At 45.1% G+C, this 20,125-nt stretch overlaps 1 protein-coding gene and 1 long non-coding RNA gene across 4 annotated transcripts in view; one reads left to right on the top strand and one right to left on the bottom strand.

Moving 5' to 3' along the window:
- CLSTN2 (calsyntenin 2) overlaps positions 1 to 20,125 on the bottom strand; it is a 639,289-nt gene that overhangs the window by 100,667 nt on the left and 518,497 nt on the right. For both annotated transcript variants that reach the window (XM_526327.8, XM_016942061.4), the window contains 2 exons: positions 15,463 to 15,711; positions 8,521 to 8,642 (listed from right to left, as the gene is read on the bottom strand). In XM_526327.8, the coding sequence (XP_526327.5) occupies positions 8,521 to 8,642; positions 15,463 to 15,711 (371 nt within the window). The remainder of the gene's footprint in view (positions 1 to 8,520; positions 8,643 to 15,462; positions 15,712 to 20,125) is intronic.
- The window catches only part of LOC107970787 (uncharacterized), a 101,726-nt gene that overhangs the window by 54,841 nt on the left and 26,760 nt on the right, over positions 1 to 20,125 (top strand). Inside the window, exons 4-5 of one of the 2 annotated variants that reach the window (XR_010155808.1) lie at positions 617 to 730; positions 12,390 to 12,527. This is a non-coding gene — a long non-coding RNA (uncharacterized LOC107970787). The remainder of the gene's footprint in view (positions 1 to 616; positions 731 to 12,389; positions 12,528 to 20,125) is intronic. The other variant, XR_010155807.1, reaches the window with a different exon arrangement.

The raw sequence follows: 20,125 nt of genomic DNA, 5'->3' as shown, positions 1-20,125 counted from the left end.
TTATTCACTTCACTGTGGTCTCTTGGTGACTCCCTCCTTTTAGTCATGGTACAGCCTCTGCAACACAGCAGACGTCTCTCACTTGCTGATAATCATAGCAGTCACTACTTGTTCATTGCCTGCTATAGATCTGAAACTACCTGCACTACAAGGGTGAGCTAGAGCAGAGAGTTTATTTAGAAGGTGATTCTAGGTTAGGAGGACAGATTAAGTGAAGAGAATGAGTTAAGGAAGGAGGAAAAGCCAATCCAAGAGGGTGTTAAGGTTGCCATTGCGTGTAGTGGGGGCTTCTTTCCACTGAGGCCCCTGAGAAAGTGCAGGGTGCTGCCCAGAATTGCTCCTAACTTCCAGGACTGACTGCTTCTGCACCCCTTTGGGTGAGGGGTGCTCCTAGGGGTGATAACACTGCCGTGGTTCAGGACTGTGCTCGCCGGAGCCCAGCAGACTCCTGCGGCCTTGGAAAAGGCCCTGAGGAGAAAAACAGAAAGGTCCAGGAGTGCAGGGTGTGCACTGCAGAGCAGATTGGCTGGGTAAAGTGGGTTTCTGTGCTGCTTTAGGGGAAAGGCAGGTATGGTCTAGAGAATCTAATTCTCATATCAACTTTGTCAACTTTAAGCTTCCAGGTGAAGCGCTGTCAAGAGAAAGAGGATTTCATGAATTTGCTTTACTACTTACAGAACCAAGCACAGAGGACTCAGACAAAAGGTTTCTTTTCCACTTCTCGTAGCAGGTAAGGCGATTTGGCACCTTCATCTATTAGAAAAATGTGACTTAGAGAAAAAAGAAAAGCTCCAAATCTGCTCCATGGGGATCCTAGTCCTGAGGCTTATAAGGAAGCAGGCCTGGTGAAAAGCCAGGAGCAAGCAGTGAATGGGGGTTTTAAAAAGCAGTGCCTCTTCCTCCTTCCTCCCTAGTACCCAAGCTGGAAGGGGAGGGCTGTGGAGACCTGTGGTAGAGACATCATACACTGGTGTACAGAAGAGCCTACACACCTCTTCAGAAATGATGGCCCAGGGTCACCTCAGCAAGGTGTAGGGAGATGGGAGGTGGATTGATTTATGAGCCTGAGGCAGCTCCAGGGCTCCCAAAGGCTCACGAGTGAGGTATTAGTTTCCTATTGCTGCTGTAACAAATTACCACAAACTTTGTGGCTTAAAACAACACAGATTTGGCCAGGTGTGGTGGCTTATGCCTGTAATCCCAGCACTTTGGGAGGCCGAAGCAGGTGGATCATAAGGTCAGGAGATCGAGACCATCCTGGCCAACACGGTGAAACCCTGTCTCTACTAAAAAAAAACAAACAAACAAAAAACAAAAAATTAGCCTGGCGTGGTAGCAGGTGCCTGTAGTCTCAGCTACTCAGGAGGCTGAGGCAGGAGAATTGCGTGAGCCCGGGAGGCGGAGCTTGCAGTGAGCCAAGATCGCACCACTGCACTCCAGCCTGGGCAACAAAGCAAGACCCTGTCTCAAAAAAACAAACAACAACAACAACAAAAAAAACCAAAAAAACCCCCATAGATTTATTATCTTATAGTTTTGGACGTCAGAAGTCTGAAATGAATTTCACTGGACTAAAATGGAGGTGTCAGCAGGGCCACATCCCTTCTGAAGGCTGTACTGGAGGATCTGTTTCCTTCCCTATCCAGTTTCTAGAGGCTGCTGCATTCCTTGGATCATGGTCTCACATCATTCTGACCTCTGCTTCCATCTTCACATCTCTGTTTCTGGCTCTTACCCTCTTGCCTCCCCTCTTATAAGAACACGTACTATTATATTGGGCCCATAAGAATAATCCAAAATCATCTCTCCATCTCAAGACCCTTAACTTAGTCACATATGCGAACACCGTCTTGCCATGTAATGCCACATATTCACAGCTTTCTGGGGTTCAGAGGTAGACATCTTTGGGGACCATTATTTCGTCTGCCACAGGCACCTAACAGAGCCCAGAGGTGCCAGGTAAGGTGACATGGCATGAGAGTAATGAGGAGAAGCCATGCAGCAGGAATCTGGGGCATGATGAAAAGCTGCAGGAAAGGGGCTTTAAGATGGAACGAGCATGGCTCAGGCAGTGGATGCAGTGCTGGGTGCCAGCACACTGGCACTCTCTCAAAAAGAAAGCAGAACAAATGGGATATGCATGCCAGCAGCTACCTTTCCAGAGAGTGGACAATCCAACCATTGCACAACTCTGACCTGAGAAGCCCAGGATGTCCCATGTGGGTCTGAGGACCCTTCTCTGCCAACACCATGAAGCTACAGAAGCCAACTCTCTCCAAATGTCTTGAGGCTCTCTTTGAAATGGAAACAGTCAGGGAGAGGGACTAGAATATGACTGGGGCTTGTCAGGAAGCCATATATATCATGGGGAAATAAAGAGAGACTAGGTTCACTTTGCATATCCAAAGTGAGTCACTATTTGTGACTGTCTCCCTACCCCCAAAACACACATACATATATTATTCACCCAGAACAACCCTGCAATTTGATGTCATAGAAAAAGTCATTCGGAATTCTGCCTGAAAGAGAGAGAGAAAAAAAAGACATTCTGGACATCCTTCCCCCTCTGTTTAGGACACTGGTTCCTAAAGGACACATGGTCTTAATGAGGGCAGGGCACAGGCAGGGATGCCGAGCAGAGTGGCCTGCTGCATTGGAAGAAACATGCACAATGAAGCCAAGAGCTAGTCTTTAACAGCAGGATTAGAGTGCTGACAATGCCCAATTATTTTGCTCATTAAGATGACCGGTCTGAACTGCACTGACCATTCTCCAATTAACTCCTTGGCACTTGGTTATAATAATGATTGAACTAACCTATTTGACTCCCCGTGAAACCGAATGAGCAGATGCAAGTAAACTGACTCTGCATCATTCTAACACACTTTCCTCACCAAGAATAAAGGATGTATTCACTTTTAGATCCTTCTAGGAGCTTTAGAATTCTATGCAAGTAGAATGGACTTGATAAGCAAAGGCTCTGGCCCAAGACAAATGTGCTCAAATCCTGGCTCTGGGGAACTCGGGCTGTGACTTATGCTCATTTATATGAGAAGGAGGAATACCACCACCAAACCATGGACCTGGGTTGAAGGGACCCTCTGGGTATGGTGAAGGGCTGCTGGGGACCTGAGAAGCTCCCCTCATTGCTAAACTGGGGAGTTTAGCATTCTCTATGGGAGGTAGGGCAGGGGCAGAGAGAATTGGAAACATTCACTAAGGTGAATCCTCTTAAGAGGATCCAAACTTCTCAGACGCATTATTGTGTGGCTTTCTTGTATCAAAATAGTAGCTTTTTAAATCAGTAATCTCAAACCAGAGACCAGAGAGTAAAGGTGGACTGCAGAATATTTTGTTTGGCCAGATGATCTGTTTTTGTAAATGAGCACATATTAAAGTTGAGAAATTTTACATAGAAATCTGATTTCTAACTTCTGAGCAACTGGAAGTGCAGCACGAGGCCCAGATTCTTGTATAGTTTATAGATGTGTAGTGGCTAAACCTTTATTACTTTATTTTACTTTCCACTGAATCTTACATTCACCCAGCCAGGTATTGTCACTCATCTTGATGCTTCTTCCCACCCACAATTATTAGAGTTTGGGATTCTTGCAAAAGATGCTCCCAAGGATATGTAAACTGGGTATAAACTGAGCAGGGCTGAGTTTCCCCAGGGTGGAGTTGTGTTGTTCTTCTCTTGATCCCTGATGCCTAGTACAATTTCTGGCACAGAGAGGGCAACAGCCAACTGAATGAATCCGACATTTGCATCCTGTGCTTGTTGCAATTTTTCAGAGATGCACTTTTTTCCTTATGTGAGCTGGGGGTACCTGTGCGCTTGCTGGTCAATTGAGGCTGTCACTCAAGCTGTGTCTTCCCATAAGTGGAACATAATGTAAAACATCAGCAGATTTCCCTGCAGTCACCATACCAGGTCCAAAGGGAAGATTATTAGATCGTGACACTGAGTCAACCATATCCAAATGATATTAAAGCCAGGAGGGGCTGCAAGTTAGTCAACCTATCCTGTGTGTGCTGGCAGCTGGGCACTCTCCTCTGCTTTTGTCTGGGTTTGCACATGACTCACTGCAGGCTCCAGGGATTTGCATTAGTGGATCATAAGTGAAAATCCCATTAAAATGACATTCTCCTCATCATTATGATGGCTTTAGTGAGATGCCCTGGATTGTCACAGGCATCTCCTGGAGCTGCCTGGTAATAGATTTACCTGGCTGTCCATCCACCTTGGCCAGAGCCTGCTGCGGTGCAGGGCAGAGGGGCTGGGCTGCCTAAAGCACACAGTGCCTCTGTGGAACTGCCTCTCTCAGCAGCACTCCTGAAGGGCTATGTGAAAACCACTGTGCCTGGTTTCAGTGCCATGAAGAGCCGCTGTTCAAACATGTCTGTCCAGGGCTGGGGTTCCAGGGGAGCTTCTAACATAGCCCCTGCCACCGGCTCCATTCAATGGCCTCGCATGAGTTATATTTGCTTAAACTTGATAAATCTGATGAATGTCATACTAGAATTCCCTATATTTTCCCATCTCTAAAATTATCAGTCTTCTCTTGAATAGTAGATGTTTCAATTATGGCCCATTCCTTTGGGGATAAAGCGCCAACTCAATAATATGATATAAAAAGCCATTTGGGGTTTAATGTCCACCTGCTCCTCCACAAGGTGTCCCAATACCTGTCAAAGCTTTCTCCTTCCGCCCCATGCCTGTGCCTATGCCCCACCACACTGAGAGCTCACACGCCCTGACCCCAGCCTTCCTGCTCACTGCTCTGCCACTAGGCTGCCCTGCCCTGCACCACAGAGAACTCCACATTCCTTGCAGATGTTCCCTCCCAGAGGCCTTCCCAGGCTTTCAGCCCCAGGTGCCCCTGCATGGGCTTCCACAGACTCCCCTGATCCGGCCCCAGCCCACCGTGCCTATCACATGGAATTGTAAACTGTCTGTTGATGTGTTTGTTTGACCCATTATCATGGAAACTTCTAAAGAACAGAGACTCTTATTTTAGCTACTAATCCCAGGTACCCCACACAGAGCCTAGAGCACAGTTTGTGTTCAGAATAAACTGCTGAATAAAGAAATAAGCGAGTCCCCATCAGGCATTAGAACAGATAAAATGCTGAAATTCCCAAGGTAGGCCAGGAGTTAAAATATGGACAATACATTAGACTGGCTTGAGTCCTTTCTGGCCAAGGCCAGAAAGTTCTGTAACAGTTACAAATCCACTGGTGGTAAATCTAGTAAGATCCTGAAATAAGACATCAAGATCAAAGATGAACAATGTTTAAAATCCAGAGAGTAAAAAATGGCAACATTTAAGCATGTTAAAATGCTCAATAAAATGAGTCTAAAGATCAATTAATCACCCGGAGGTTTTCAAAGATCTCTGGATTTTTCCTCTTTCCTCTCTCCCTCCCTCTTCCCCTGCCTCACTTCATCTCTCCCTTCTTTTAATCTTGACATCCATTCACTGTTACACAAACATTTACTGGGCGCCAACCATGTGCTCATGCCTATAACATGCACAGAAGAGCTGGAGATGAGTAAGACACTACCGTGCCCTCCAGGAGTTCAGTGCAAAGTGAGCAGACAGGCAGGATAAATGGGTAACTACAGAACAGTAGGAATGGGGATGGAGTTCTGCCTGGAGACTGGGGAGCAGAGAAGAGAGGCAAACCACCCATGGGGGTGACCCAGGATGGCCTCCTGGGGGAGGTGACCTTACTAGGTATGCACATTCTGGGCATCAAGTGATTTACACCCAAGAAACTTCTGGCAAGGTTCTGTCTACACAGGGAGCTGAGTAAGGAGAAAGAGGGGTCTCTGGGTTGGTCAGTATATACCACTGGATTGCTAGCATGGGAACTGTTGAGGTTTCCTACACCCTACTCACTGTGGTTCCCTTCAGAGGGAGGGCAGCTGTGCAGGTGAGCTGGGGCTCTGATCATCAACAGGCAGTCTTTAAACTTTTTAAATGTTAATTTCTTTAGTAGAGGAATGCTATGGACTGAATTGTGCCTCTCCCAAATTCATATTTTGAAACCCTAACCCCCAATATATTTGGAGCTAGGACCTTTAGTAGGTAATTAAGGTTAAATGAGGTCAAAAGGGTGGACCACTATTTCGATAGGGCTGGTTCCTCATAAGAAGAAAACACACAAGAGTGCTCCCTCTCTGCCATGTGAGGACATGGTGAGAAGGAGGCCCTCTAAAAGCTAGGAAGAGATCTCTTAACAGGAACCAAATTGGCACCTTGATCTTGTACTTCCTAACACCTTTAACTGTGAGAAAATAAATTCCTATTATTTAAGCCACTTAGCCTGTGATATTTTGTTATGGCAGCCTGAGCTGACAAAGAACAGGACAGCTTGAGCAAAATGAAGAAGTGACCATTTTAGAGGATTTCATCAAGACTATGAACATTTTGTACTTCAGTGATAATTCTGATCTCTAAAATTTTTGTAAATTTAGAAATGCAAATTTTTAAAATTTCAAATTAGCTGGCACACCAAAGCAGCAGCCGGGCATAATGGAAAGGGCAGGTCCTACCCACGGTTTGCTGTGTGACCTTGTGCAAGCTACTGGACCTCAGTCTCTTGCCACACATTAGCCACCAGGAAGGGCTGTAGCAGAGATGAGAATAATTTCCCACATGCATCCTGCCTAGCACAGAGCAGGCATTGATAAACGGTAGTCAATGAGATCAGGGTAGTTTGGAATGTGTTTGGTGAATCTCAGCTCCTCCTTAAATTCACCACTTTGGGAACAGATGTTAGAACCTGCTAGATTCACTATATCTTTATCTTTAGAACCAGAATTCCTTCCTCACCTATTTTTAATTTCCAAGCCCATGACTTCATTTGCCTGCATCAATGCCTCTCAATCCCATCTTAGAAAATGCCTCAGGATATCTATAATTATCTCAACCAGTATAGCAATGTTCCTATTTTAAAAACCCTCACAATATGGAATTTATTTTAATTCACTTCAATTTGTATTATATATTTTAAAACATCCCATAAAAGCCATATGGCACTTTAGGACATAGCTGAGAGGTTGCTGAGAAATAAAATAAACAATGTCAAGATTTCACAATTCCTGCCAGATTCAGAATTCCTAACTCAGAGGAACATAGACTAATCAAGATGCCATATTTTTAGAATTAGCATACAGCAGGATGGGATTTACTGGGAGTGGATTAGGCAGTTGCCACTGGGCTCCCCTAGCAACTTTTCCATCAGCTTGGCATCCTTAATCTTGTCACATTGCCTGGAGTTCCACCATTGAGAGTTTCCTTAGAGTTAATGAATCTTTGTTTTAGAGAACATACATGTGTACTTCTATGAGGATGAAAGGTGGCAGCAATCATTTCCATCTCAGTGTGAATGAATTCCTCCTGGAATACTTCCTAGTAACACTCCAAGATCAGCTTACTGGAGGACTGGAGACTTGGATGGAACAGAGAGAGGGTGGGGGTGGAGATATAGTAACAAAGAAGGAGAAGGGAAAGGATTATGAATCAGTCAGCCCTCAGCAAGGTGAGGCAGGTAGTGTAGTACACACAGTGGGCTTTGGACGAAGTAAAGAAGACTGGGGGTCCCAGAAGTGCTTAACCCAGCATATGGAAGGGGCAGAATAAAAACAAAATGAGGTCCTGGGGCCCCAGGGAGGAAGGGTCAGAGAAAGGGCATCATTTCCTCTGCCTCATTAAGCAGCATCTATTCCTTAATCCCATTTTCTGACTGCTGGCATTCTTTCTCTTGATAATTTAAAACACTTTTTAACAATTAGCGCCTGGTCCCTTTCAAATTTAAGCAAAGGCCAACTCTAGTCTTGCTACATAGACGCTTCCTGATGGCACAGCCACCCAGAAAAGTGAGTACTACTTCCACCGTTAATGCTCCACAGTCCTCAGAAACATACTTCAAAGCTTTGGAGTCACACCAGACACTTGCTTTGTCATTGAAAGTATGATGCAGTGGCTCTTGTGATCAAAAGTCATGAGGCTCTGGAGTGAGTCACAAATTTTTCCACTTCAGAAAAGAGCATGCACTGCCTAAGGTGCTCTGTGTCACTGCTTACTTCAAAGCCCTCAAGTCCCTGTCCTCAACCTTGTGTCACCCAAAGGAGGTAGTAGAGCACCAAGGGAAGACATGGAGCATTTGTGATTTAAAGCTGTGCTAACAGAGATCATAACTGGGCCTGGGGATCAGGAGAACTGGCTTCCACAAGCTCGATGTGGAGCAAATGGACAAACCGCACATGACAGGTCCAGTGACCCAGCAGCATCCCAGCTGGGAAGCGTATCCCTTTCCACCTTCACCTGGCTATAAGGAGGCAGTTTCCTTCCTGACTTTAAGATGCTGTGTGTCTCCCTAAGCTGATTTTTCCAAAATTCAGCAAGTGGTCAGGACCTTGCAGTGCCTCCCCACTGCCATCACCATTGGATTGGACTGGCCACCCCCGCAGAGGCATGAGTAGCAGCAGGTGTGAGGTGAGCACCATACCTGATCCAGCTTCCAGTGGAACTCCGCGGGGCGAAAGGTGTCAGCCTGGTCGAAGTCCTTCCGCAAGAGAAAGACGAGGCGGCAGTTGTGCACATACAGGGCATAGTGATGCCGGTTCATTTCTGAAAAGCAGAAAGAAGGTTTGAAGAGTGAGAGAACCCCTGTGTCAGCCTCCACCAGAGGAGTCTTCCTGCTCACTCACTTAGCACAGCACAGAGGACAAAGGCATGGGCACTCCAGTCTTCTCATTTACAACTGGCTCTGATGATAGTTCTATAACGCACATGATAGAGCTCTTCCAAAGTGGAAGAGGAAGACTCAGGAAAACCCACAGCCAAACTCTTGCTGAGAAGACATCTGGACTTTAAATACCCACCTAACTTGTACTCAGATACTGCATCATACCCAGGGTACAAATTACTTAGGTTAGCAAGCTCCCTGTTTGTTGGTTACAGATGCTTCTGGAGGGTTTAGGGAGCTATATGCCAATCACATCAGTCACTGTGTGCTCCTTTAACATACTGGTTTCTTCTAGAGTTCTGGGTTTTTATTTTATTTCATCAGATAGCAGTGACAACAGTGACCACATCTTCTCTGTCTGCCTAATCTATATGAAGTAGAGCTGCCTCACTTTTAGCTGCTGGGAGGAGGGGAGAGGTTGATTTTCCAGCATTAGAGATAGTTTTGTGACTCCAACATCCCCTCCCCATACACAGGCAATTAATGGGAAGTTTTCCTCTAATGTAGAAACTTCCTTTCCTGCTTAGAAAATTTCACGTCATGGATCCTGGCAGAAGAGGAAATGTTCTTTGACCAATTCTTAGAGAACTTGAACCTTATTACATTATCGAACACACCAGAAATCTACCAGGAGGCGCGTGCTCCATAATGTTGGTTGGATGAGCAGGTGCCCATGTGTAGTGGAAAGAGCATGGGCCCTGGATTCAGATAGACTTTGGGTGGAGTTGTAACTTGGGTGATGTTGAGAGAATCATTTCACCTCTCAGAGCTTCAGTTTCCTTAACTATATCATGACATTGAAGCTGGATTATCATAATGTATCCCAAGAATGGAATATTGCTACCAATTCCTGTACATCCTGTATATACCATGCCTATAAAGTTTATAGGGAGGAATCAATACCAATTACATTTCTAGGATGGGCTCTGATTGCTCCTGGCCAAACAGGCTCATGGGAATCCCCCAGCACATGACTTGTTCAGGATCCATGACCATGTTCCTAGTGCAGGCCATTCTCCTGGCTTCAAAGCTTCTGTCAGGGGTTGGCAAGTGGCTCAGTTCAAGCCAGTGATATGAGCACTTTTCTCAGCAGTTCTGGGAGAGAACTGCTCTTTTAGCAGAAAGCAAACAGAAGAGATACTTTCCTTCCCGCTGGAAGTTTTATTATACCACTGGGAGGCTTGGAGCTGTGCAGCCATATTTGCTAATGTAAAATGGATACACTTACAGGCACAGATCTGAGAAATTGCAGAGAAAAGGAGCCAGGCCTTAGATACACTTTACCTTGATGATGACTTCATGAGCCTTCATAGCTCTGGATGTTTTCAGTTACAAGATACCCACATTCTCTGTATTAGTTTGATTTTTTGGTTATCTGATATCAGTTTGGTCTGGACTTTCCATTCCTTGTAGCTGAAAGCCTCTTAATTGATACAATGAGGAAATGTGTGGAATGCATCTGCCCAGAACAAATGCTCCCTAACTGTTACTTATTAGAAGGACTATCACACTGCCTCATGATCAGGGCAACACAACGAAGTAGTGCTTTCAGGAAAGCATTACCATTCTTGAGAACATAACCAGAGGATGGCAGGAAGGAGAATGGTCAGGGTCTTACTGTGGCAGGGCTGGCCTCGGCCAACATCTGGGGGACCATTTTTAGCCTCTGGATTGGCAAAACACCCAGGACTGCTTATGGGGATTTTACTAAAGATTTCTTGTCCCCCTCATCACTGTATACCTGACTTTTCTGTGGCTTCTGTTGATAACTCTTAGGAAACATAGAAAGGAAGAATTTTTGCCTTTAGTTTTATTTGGAGTTAGGAGAGGTTGGGGCTAAGGAGGTGGAACAAGAAGAATGGACGGGCAAACCTCACTCTACTACAGCAGCTTCTGGCCTGGGAAGTTTCTTCCTCCTTCTACTCCCTTTCTCTGAATTCGTAGAGTCAACTCATATGCCAGGGTACCTGATTTATTCACTGTGTTGGTGATGCGATTTGCTCAGGAATCCATTTTATTCCTTTTCCTGTCCTTAGGAATTCTTCGTTGAATCTTTCTTCCCTTCTCTCTGTCCACGTCTCAGGTAGATCCTAAAGCCTTCTGCTCACTTTCATGGATTAGAATAGTCTTGAAGGGTTTAATCAAATCAAACATCAGTCTCTCATCCAGTTAAAATAGATGTTCCTCTTCTCCACTCAGTCTTTACCCGTGGCTTGGTGGCCCACAATAGGGAAAGGACGGGGTGAGATCTTTCATTCTTCTTGTTCCACGTCCTCATCCCCCAACCTCCTCCTAGCTCTAAACATGGTCAGAGGTAGGGGAATATGGATGAGAGGAAAAGAAGTATAAAGTCTCTTTAGAAAGCCAGTAGAGTTTTTCATTTTCCAAAGGCTCTGCAGAGGTCTCCAAATTGCCATCTTCACCTCCCCACCCTCTGTAAGGATGGCCCTGCTATAAATCTTTACATAGGAATTGATATGGTAAGTGACACACTCCTTTTCTGGGTGGCTGGGACATTTGTGCTTGCGGCAAATTCCTCATGCGAAAGATGCTCTTTCCAGTTGATCTTCCGTAATTCCTCCTCAGCTTCTCCCTTCTCTCAGGAATCCCCTCCAGCATCAGCTCCTGCTACTGGGGCCCCTCTTCCTGGCATGCAGCCCTCTGGTTGCTAGCCTTGCACATTTCTGGATGTCCCTTTGGCCCACAATAACAAAAACACCTGTGTTCTGCCAAATTGTACCAGGGAACCTGCTCTCCCTCTGGCCCCTCTCTCCTCACCCTATAATTGTGGCAGCCCCGTCATTCACTTGCATTCAGACACCCTGGGCAAGAATCAGGGCCAAGCTTTCATGTACCCTAAACTTGACATGAGTCAGGCCTTTCTAGGACTCGCCTGGGCTCTGCTCTGACACCAGCCTGGAGCAGACTTAAGAGTGTTTGCAGCTCAGCCAACTGGCAGCAAAAGTAAGGTTCTCACTTCCTTTCTACAGACGACAACCTCAATCCTTCTGAGTGGTTTTCTGGACACCTCTGCAAGTGTGAAAATACCCCCATCCCTTTCCTAGCAGACAGGGGGACCATCCTAGCACTCTCTACCAGGCTGACACCTCCATCTCTCTCACCTGGTGATTGCTGAACAAGGTTGGCCCCTCTCTCTAATAAAGCCCTGTAGGGAAGTGGCTAGCACTGTACGTAGCCACTGATCATTCATTGTTCTCAGTTCAAACTCAGAGACAGAAAAGGGCTACATGCCAGGGGAAGAAGATTCCAGCAAGAGGAGCTGATGTGTGTGTAGGAGGGTATTGATTACTGCGACAAGGCAGGGGCTGAGGAGGAATCACGGAAGGTGACTGGAAAGTGCACTGTTCATGGGAGGAATGGAGAGGTAAACCCCAACAGAGGTGGGCTTAGAGGGGCACAGGGCCGCACACAATGACCTCAAGGTAGACACATGGCTATGTGTTCACCTAACCCTATTTCCTATGCTCCTAGGTTCACATTTAAACTCATTTCACAGCCTCCCCCATGGGTAGGTGGGGCAATGTGACCAAGTTGTGGCAAATGGAATGTGTATTAGAAGTCAAACATGCTACTTTCTATTCTGGCCAATAAAATCCTTCTGTGTTCAGCTCTAGCCTTACTTTCTGTTCTATGGTTGAAAATGGCAGCAGCAGATGATGCAAGAATCCTTGGCTACTGAGTGTTCTGGGCAAAGTAGAGCTTGCTACCCTCCAGACCCACGTGGGGCTGCTGGACAATGACAGGAGGTAAAACCATGGGGAAAGAATGTTACCTACTGAGATGTTTTTCTTGGTGGAAGTAGTGGTGTTAGTGGTACTCTCTCTCTTTTTTGCAGTTAGCCTTTGCTGACTAGTCAATTCTGTTATCCAGCTATTTATAAAATAATTTATAATGGAACAGCATTAGTAAGTTTTACTTAGTACACCAGACAAACTTAGTGCAATCTTCATGAAGAGCAATTTGACAATTTACAGCAAAAGCTTCCTTTCCTAACATTTCTATTATTTGAATCAGTAACTCAACTTCTGGCTGAAATAATAAGAAATGTCCAAAAGGTATATACCAGAATACTCTTTACAGCATTGCTGTGTTTGCATTTAAAAGGAGACAATCTAAATATCTAATGAAAGGGGGCCAGTGACACGAAGTATGATAAATCTACATGGCAGAGTTTTAAACTCCCAAATAATCCATATTTTAAAAAATATTTTATCACATGGAGAAATGATGTGGAGATAATGTTATATAAAGGTAACTGATGACATAATAATATCACAGATATTATAAAAGTTTAAGGACATTCTACATATACACAGAAGCAAAAATAACATTGTAATGAAATGTACTAAATGTTATCAGAAAATATCTCCCTAGTGGTTAGGATTTTAGGTAATTTGTGTGTTCTCTTTTATGCTTTTCTGTGTTTTTCATGTTTCCACTATAGACATACATTGCTTTATAACTTGAAAAAATTTTTGATGTAAAAAAGCTATAATCAAGCTTTCATTTATTCTGGATTTTTTTTTTTAATTTAGGATGGGGTATTTATAGATTTTTTTCTTGCTGTCAGAAAAGTTAGAGAAATATCTTCCCACTTTCTCTGTGCCAATCTTGAGTGTTGTTTCACACAAGGGCCCAAGCTGAACACTGGGTGCTGCTAATTTGGGGGTGCTGAATGCCTTCTCAGGGGACTGCTGTGATGACAGTTGAGGCCAAATTCAGCCATGGCTTCCCGTTAGGCTCCTCCAAGATTCTTATTTAGCTGGGTGGGGCTCTAGCATCTACACGTTTTTACAAGTGCACTAATATATTCTAATGAGGACCACTGGTACAATAGCTTGGGCCTGGGACACAGGGTCAGAGGATCTAGGTCCAATCCTGTCTTTCTTGATAATTATCTGTGTCATCCTGGGCCAATCACTCAGCCTTCCATATTCCAATTTCCTCCTTTGTAAGCAGTAACATTTATATCTGTCTGACTTACCTCCCTGGGGACTCGATATAGCTCAGAAAGGACTATATGTGCATGGCCACTGACCCCAGCTCACACTGCTTTGCATTTGTCTGCACATTCTTAGGCTGTTGTCTCACTGGGATGCTGGCTCCTGGATTATGATGGGAATACCTCACAGGGCACTGCACAGGCTACTGAACTGCGTCCCAAACCTCCACCTTCCTGCATGAAGGTCCCAAAGAGAAACCTGTCCTTGGCACTGACTTCTACATAGACTTGCTATATAAATAGGGAAAGCCAGGCACCTCTCAGTTTCTGCATCCAGAAAATATATTAACATTTATTATAAAGATCAGTTGAAACAGAGAATGTGGCGTTCTTGTAGCAGTGTAATGAGGAATAAAACTGGAAGTAATAATAATAACAACATCAAATAAATTACTGGAACACTGATTTATGCATGTGATGCTACTAAGTAATTTCATACTTTATTTCATGTTTATTTTCCCCATTTTACCTACGGGGAAAATGAGGCTCGGAGAGATTAGCAACTCCTGAAAGGTCATGACTTAAGAAGTGGTCAAGCTGAGATGGAAACTTTGGCTGTCCAATAGCAGAGGCCGAGCTTCAGCTCTTCTTCTATATTGTCTTTTTACTGTTACATCTGCTGTGATTGTTATTTATTTTGGGTGTTTTAGCAAAAGTTGTATTTGAAATGGGAAATTGTAGAATTATAATTAAATGCAGAGTTGTACAATTTGCATAAGATCTTGGGATGTTTGTGTATGTGTGTGTGGAGATGGGTGGGTGTAGTGACAAGAGCATAGGTTTGGATTTAGTTGGATCTAAGCTGACATTCTAGTTCTGATACTGACTGTATAACTACTTGTGACAAGTTAGTCAACCTCTAAGGAATGTTTTATCCTTAAAATGGCAAAAACGATAAGGCTTTTATAAAATAATTATAGAGACTTGTGTTTAGAATAGTAATAGCTAACACAGATTATCATACTTCCTTTGTGCCAGGCACTGTTCTGAGCACTTCATGAGTATGAAGTCATTTAATCCTCATAAGAACCCTATGAGGTAGATACTACTATAACATCCCATTCACAGACAGGTAAAGTGAGACACAGAAAGGCTAAACAACTTGCCAAGGTTACCTAGCTAATCAGTGTTAGGGGACTTTTAACCACCAAGCCGTGAACTTCTTGCACAGGCTCAGCATGCTGAAAAGCCTATCGAATGGTAGCTATCATTACTATATATGTCAGAGGTGTTCAAACTACTATTCTAAATTAGCAGTACTTTATTCAAAAGATAGCTTTTGGAAATCTTACTGTATATAATACAGTAAAGGTGGAGCTTCTTTGTTTGAAGTAGGAATAAAGATTCCTCTCTCTCCCCCATCTCACTTATAGCAGCCCCAAAGCACTTCTGGGAATGCTAGCATTCTGAGGAATCTAGTTTGAAAACCACTGATTCCAGCTTTTACATCCTTTGTGTCTGTACCCCTACCTTCCCCACTTTTCTGCTCCTGCTCTACCTCAAGCCAAGCCTGGAAAATCAGCAGCCAGAAAACCAGAGACCAGAATATATATTGGCAGGGCTCCTCTCAGGCTCCTGCTTTTCTTCCACATCCTCCTTGGCTGTGTCCATGTCCAACCATCTGGGACAAAATGGGCAGCTGCTGGGGTAGGGGTGGAAGGGTTGGGCTAGAGACTCACCGGTTTTGTCTGAGTTGCAGAGGATGGTTTCCTTCTCGGCTCTCATACCAGGGCTGGGGCCGTGTTTCATCCACATGGTGATGGTGAACTGATCGGTCAGGTTCTTGGGCACAATCCCATCGGGGATTTTGGCGCCCTGCCTGCCGTCGAACTTGAAGATCATCTCACTGCTGTCCACCAGCAGTCCTGCAGTCCAGTTGGTGGCACCACTAGGGGATGGCAAGAGGTCAATGATGCCAGAGGAGGCTCCTGCAGAGGGTCAGGAAAGAAAGGATAACAAACAGGTCATTCCTAATGGGGCGGTGTCCTCATCTGTTTTCCGCTCCTGGGTCAAGATGAACTACTCAGTGCACTTACTCAGAGACGTCTGTGCCTAATCGTGAGCTATGTGACTTAGGAAAAGAAGTGCCAAATGCTATTCCAGCCTCTGAGTTATGTATGGTTTTCTTGGGGAGGCATCAGTAACTTACAGACAAAAGTGCTGCATGTGGCAAGATAGGATGCAAGAAAAAAGTGTTGGAGGAATTTAGAAAGTTGGAAAAACCCTGGGGGCTCTTACTAGCAGGGAGGGTTCCTGGAGAAAGCCAGGATTTGATTTGGATGGATGGATTCACTCACACACCTATCCATCTGTTAACCTGCCAGCCATCTACTGAGCACTAACCATGTGCCAAGACCCCTGCTAGGTGCTGGCTCTATGAAGGTGAGTCAGACTCAGTTCAGAGCCGGCAAGTTGACAAAATGTGATCAGGGCTGTGACTGGGGAAAGTTCTAGATCCTGATCCCATAAGAAGGAGCATGAGCCACTCATTACACTTTTTTACAAATATTTGTTGAGGCCAAATGATGCGGTGGTTGAGAACACAGGTTTTGAAGTCAGCAGAACTTGAATTTGACACCTGGCAGCAAAATTTGCTAGCTTTGTGACTATGAGCAAATAAGTTGACCTTTTTGACTCTGTTTCCTCTTTCCAGCGAGTGGTGAGGGCTGAAGGAGATAATGCATTAGAGCTTGCAGTAGCATGCTCACTGCATGGCGAAGGTTCACTCAGTGTTAGCTGTCATGTTATCATTGTCATTATTATTATTTCTGCTGCTACTACAATAATACTCAGGCTAAGGCACAAAGACTTCATCTGAGGCAGCAGGAGTGGGGGCAGGTTTATTTTAGAAGAATCACCAACTTTGTGGAGGGGGTTGCTGAGGTGAGAGGCGACAACTGGCCTGCCAGAGAAGACTGGATTGTCCTGCTGGGTAGGTCTGGGGCCTCCGCTGACTCTCCACAGAGGCTCAAATACAGAATTCTTTCCATCCTTCTGTTCTATACACAGACAGGGCTCAAGCACTACGGGAAGGAGGGCCAGGAACTTGCAGTCATTTTCAAATAATAAGAGTCAGGGAGTCTAAAGTGTGACCTGAGTTGGGTGGGCAGGGGTATGGGGGCTCTTTCCTCGTATGGCACTGACCAGTCAGTCATAAACTCTGATGGGTTTAATGGACAGTGGTTGTGTGTATTACCTGCCATTTGCCCAGGTTTGGGATTTTTGACTTTTGTATTTCAGAGCCTCATCTCACCTAGTGTTTGGGTTCCAAAGTCAGCCACTACAAAAAAAAAAAAAAAAAAAAAAATCTCCTACCATTAAAATGACCCTTTGAAGATTCCTCAAGGAAGGTGCCATGCTGGAAATCAGTTTACTTGTTTGAAAATGTTCAACTCAGCCAGTTTTCCCTCCATCTGTGGAGGAGATCATCAGGTCTATATCCATTGGCTAGCAATAGAAGGTTATGCTATGTGAAGAGCATGTATCCTTAGAACCCAGATGCCCTGCTTCTCACCATGACAGGTTCACTCTGGGAGAGGCTTCTGGAATTGTGGTGTCTGTGAAGGTAGAGATTAAAATCTCCCAATTCATGCTCATGCTGTAGCTTGTATGTATCAAAGGGAAGTGTGGGCAGAGTTGACGGCATCATTTACATGAGTATTTCCTAGAGAATTTGCCTGTTACTGCACCTGACACAAAGTAGGCACTCAGTTAATATTTATAATTGCCACTCAGTGCTCTCATGAGATGCTCCTGGAAATTCACCCAATGCTTAGGTGGGTCCATCCAGCCCCTTGTCCACGCCCCACGCCTCTCATCACACTTACCTGTTCTCATCCCCTGCTGCTAACTCCTTAATTGATATCCACGTTACTTATGTGATAAACTAATTTACACAAATACTTTAATGGCCAATAAAATCCTTGCTGTCCTTTAATACCACCCTCCACAGATATTTCTAAGAAAGACATCTATCAAGGTGGTAGCAGAGAGAGATTTGTGAGTGGTTTGGAAGTAGGAGATACATGGTTTTTTGGGGAAAGTGCATTTTCCTAGTACCTCTGGAATAACACAACATGGCAATAGCTTCTTTGACCTATTAAGTGGGGTCTGATACCAAAACTTGTCCAGTGTGAAGACAGATGGTGACAGAGGTACACACAGAGCATGTCGGTGCCTAAAACCTGGGACGGCCAGAGAGATGCAGGCTGAGCACTCAGGGCTTCTGACTTCTAGCTCAAGCCAATGGGACCAATATGATCTAGCAGGGCCCGGTGCAGAGATGTGTGTGTGGTGGCTGCAGAGGCCAGCTTTGCTACCATGTGGAGCACCAAGGCCTCCACAAGGGGAAGCAGGGTGGGGTCTAGCAGGGCTTGAAACTCCACCACCAGAGGGTCCTTTTTTTGGCTAAGGACGTTGCTGTTCCTATAGAATTCACACTTCAATTAATACCTTACACTAGTGAAGAAATTGATTGTGAATTTCCCTCCAAACAGGTTTGGATATATATAGAGAGGTACATAGCAGAGAGGACCATGTTGGGGGATGACATCAAGGGAAGGTTGGGAGACAAAATTTGTTACAAAATAACCCCAGTGCTGGTCAGGTTTATTCTATAGATATGTCCAATATTTATATAACCTTATTTATTTTATTTTATTATTTTATTTTATTTTTGAGACGGACTCTTGCTCTCGCCCAGGCTAGAGTACAGTGGCGTGATCTTGGCTCACTGCAACCTCTGCCTCCTGGGTTCAAGCGATTCTCCTGCCTCAGCATCCTGAGTAGCTGGGATTACAGGCATGCGCCACTATGTCTGGCTAATTTTTGTATTTTTAGAAGAGATGGGGTTTCACCATGTTGGCCAGGCTGGTCTTGAACTCCTGACCTCAGGTGATCTGCCCGCCTCAGCCTCCCAAAGTGCTGGGATTACAGGCATGAGCCACCATGCCTGGCCTATATAACCTTATTTTTTTATAGTTACAGAACTTTATTGTTTTCCTATGAACTCTTACTGGGCACAGAATGAGTGCCAGGCCTGAATTAAGAGCCTTACACATGCTTTTTAGTTACTCATCTGTGCGGTGAATATCGTTAAGATTCCAGGTTACAGATAAAGAGCCCTAGGCAGAGTGAGCCCAGGATGGCAACCAGCTAGTGAGTGGACCCATCACCAGGACTTCCCAGCTCCAGAGCCCATACTCCCCATTGCACCTCCTCAGTGGACCTGGAGGGAGATCTTGTAACCTTCTGCTCATTTTGCAAACATAGAAACTGAGGCCCAGAGAGGGGAAACGACTGGACCAAAATCACACAGTCACAGCTAGCTAGAAGCAGGCCCAGCTCTCAGATACCCAGTTAGTGTTCTTTCTACCACACAGTAGTGTTTAAGGGGTCAATCATATGACCTGCGAAGCACAGCCTAGTCACATGGGACTCCACCTCCCTACACAGGCCACTGCTCTGACAGAGGGGCACATTGAGGACATATGCCCTGGCAAAGCCATAATGTGGGACTCTTTTGTCTTCCCTGCTGAGGGGGCGCGGCAGGCCACTTTCCCTAAACCGCAGATGTTGCCTGCCAGAAACCATCAAGCTGCATTTAACCAGATGGTGCAGACTTCCACAAACTTAACAGATTGTATTTCATTTTTTGGTACACTTAAACAAACTGAGAAGATTTACTTTCTCCAAGGTTTTTCTGTCTCTCTTCTCCCCAGGGATCCCCTTGGGAAGGCAGTGGGTAAACAGAATGCATCACTTGCAGTGATGATACAGCACTGTCTACACATCAGGGTGTATTTAAGATGCTCCTTTGGAATCCTCCGCGAAGGTCCCTGGGGCCCCCAGGCTGCTGAGGATTCACTCTGGTCTTGTATACAGCAGCTGCAGCTTGAGTGCTGGGGGACTGAAACCAGGGATGAGATCTGATTTGACGTCCCTGGGCCCTAGCAGGGTGGGGAAGCCACTCTGAGCCAGAAAATAGATACGGACACAATGAATGAGGCAGATTTCAGGGCACACTGTGGTACAAAAGCCCAAATGGGGCCTAGGGATAGCAGTTACTGTCTGAACTTCTTAATTGATGAATTTGCATTCTTCTCTGGATGGCCTTGGTGAGGCCAGAGGGTCCTTAGCACTTCAGGGAGCCTATGGCAAGAGTGATTGACATGGGGCCACCAGTTGTGCCTCCTCAGGGTCCACCTCTGGGCATGAGAAAGGGCAGGGATAAGTGGGGAATCTCAGGGAGAGGATCCAGTATAATCAAGGACACAGGCCTCACTCTGTAAGATATTCTCACAATTGGCAATATCAACTCCATATTATGCCAATAGACGTTTA

This window comes from Pan troglodytes, chromosome 2, assembly GCF_028858775.2.
Source record: "Pan troglodytes isolate AG18354 chromosome 2, NHGRI_mPanTro3-v2.0_pri, whole genome shotgun sequence".
NCBI lineage: Eukaryota > Metazoa > Chordata > Mammalia > Primates > Hominidae > Pan > Pan troglodytes.
The sequence above is the reverse complement of the archived record's forward strand: the minus strand, read 5'-3'. Positions and strand labels throughout refer to the sequence as shown.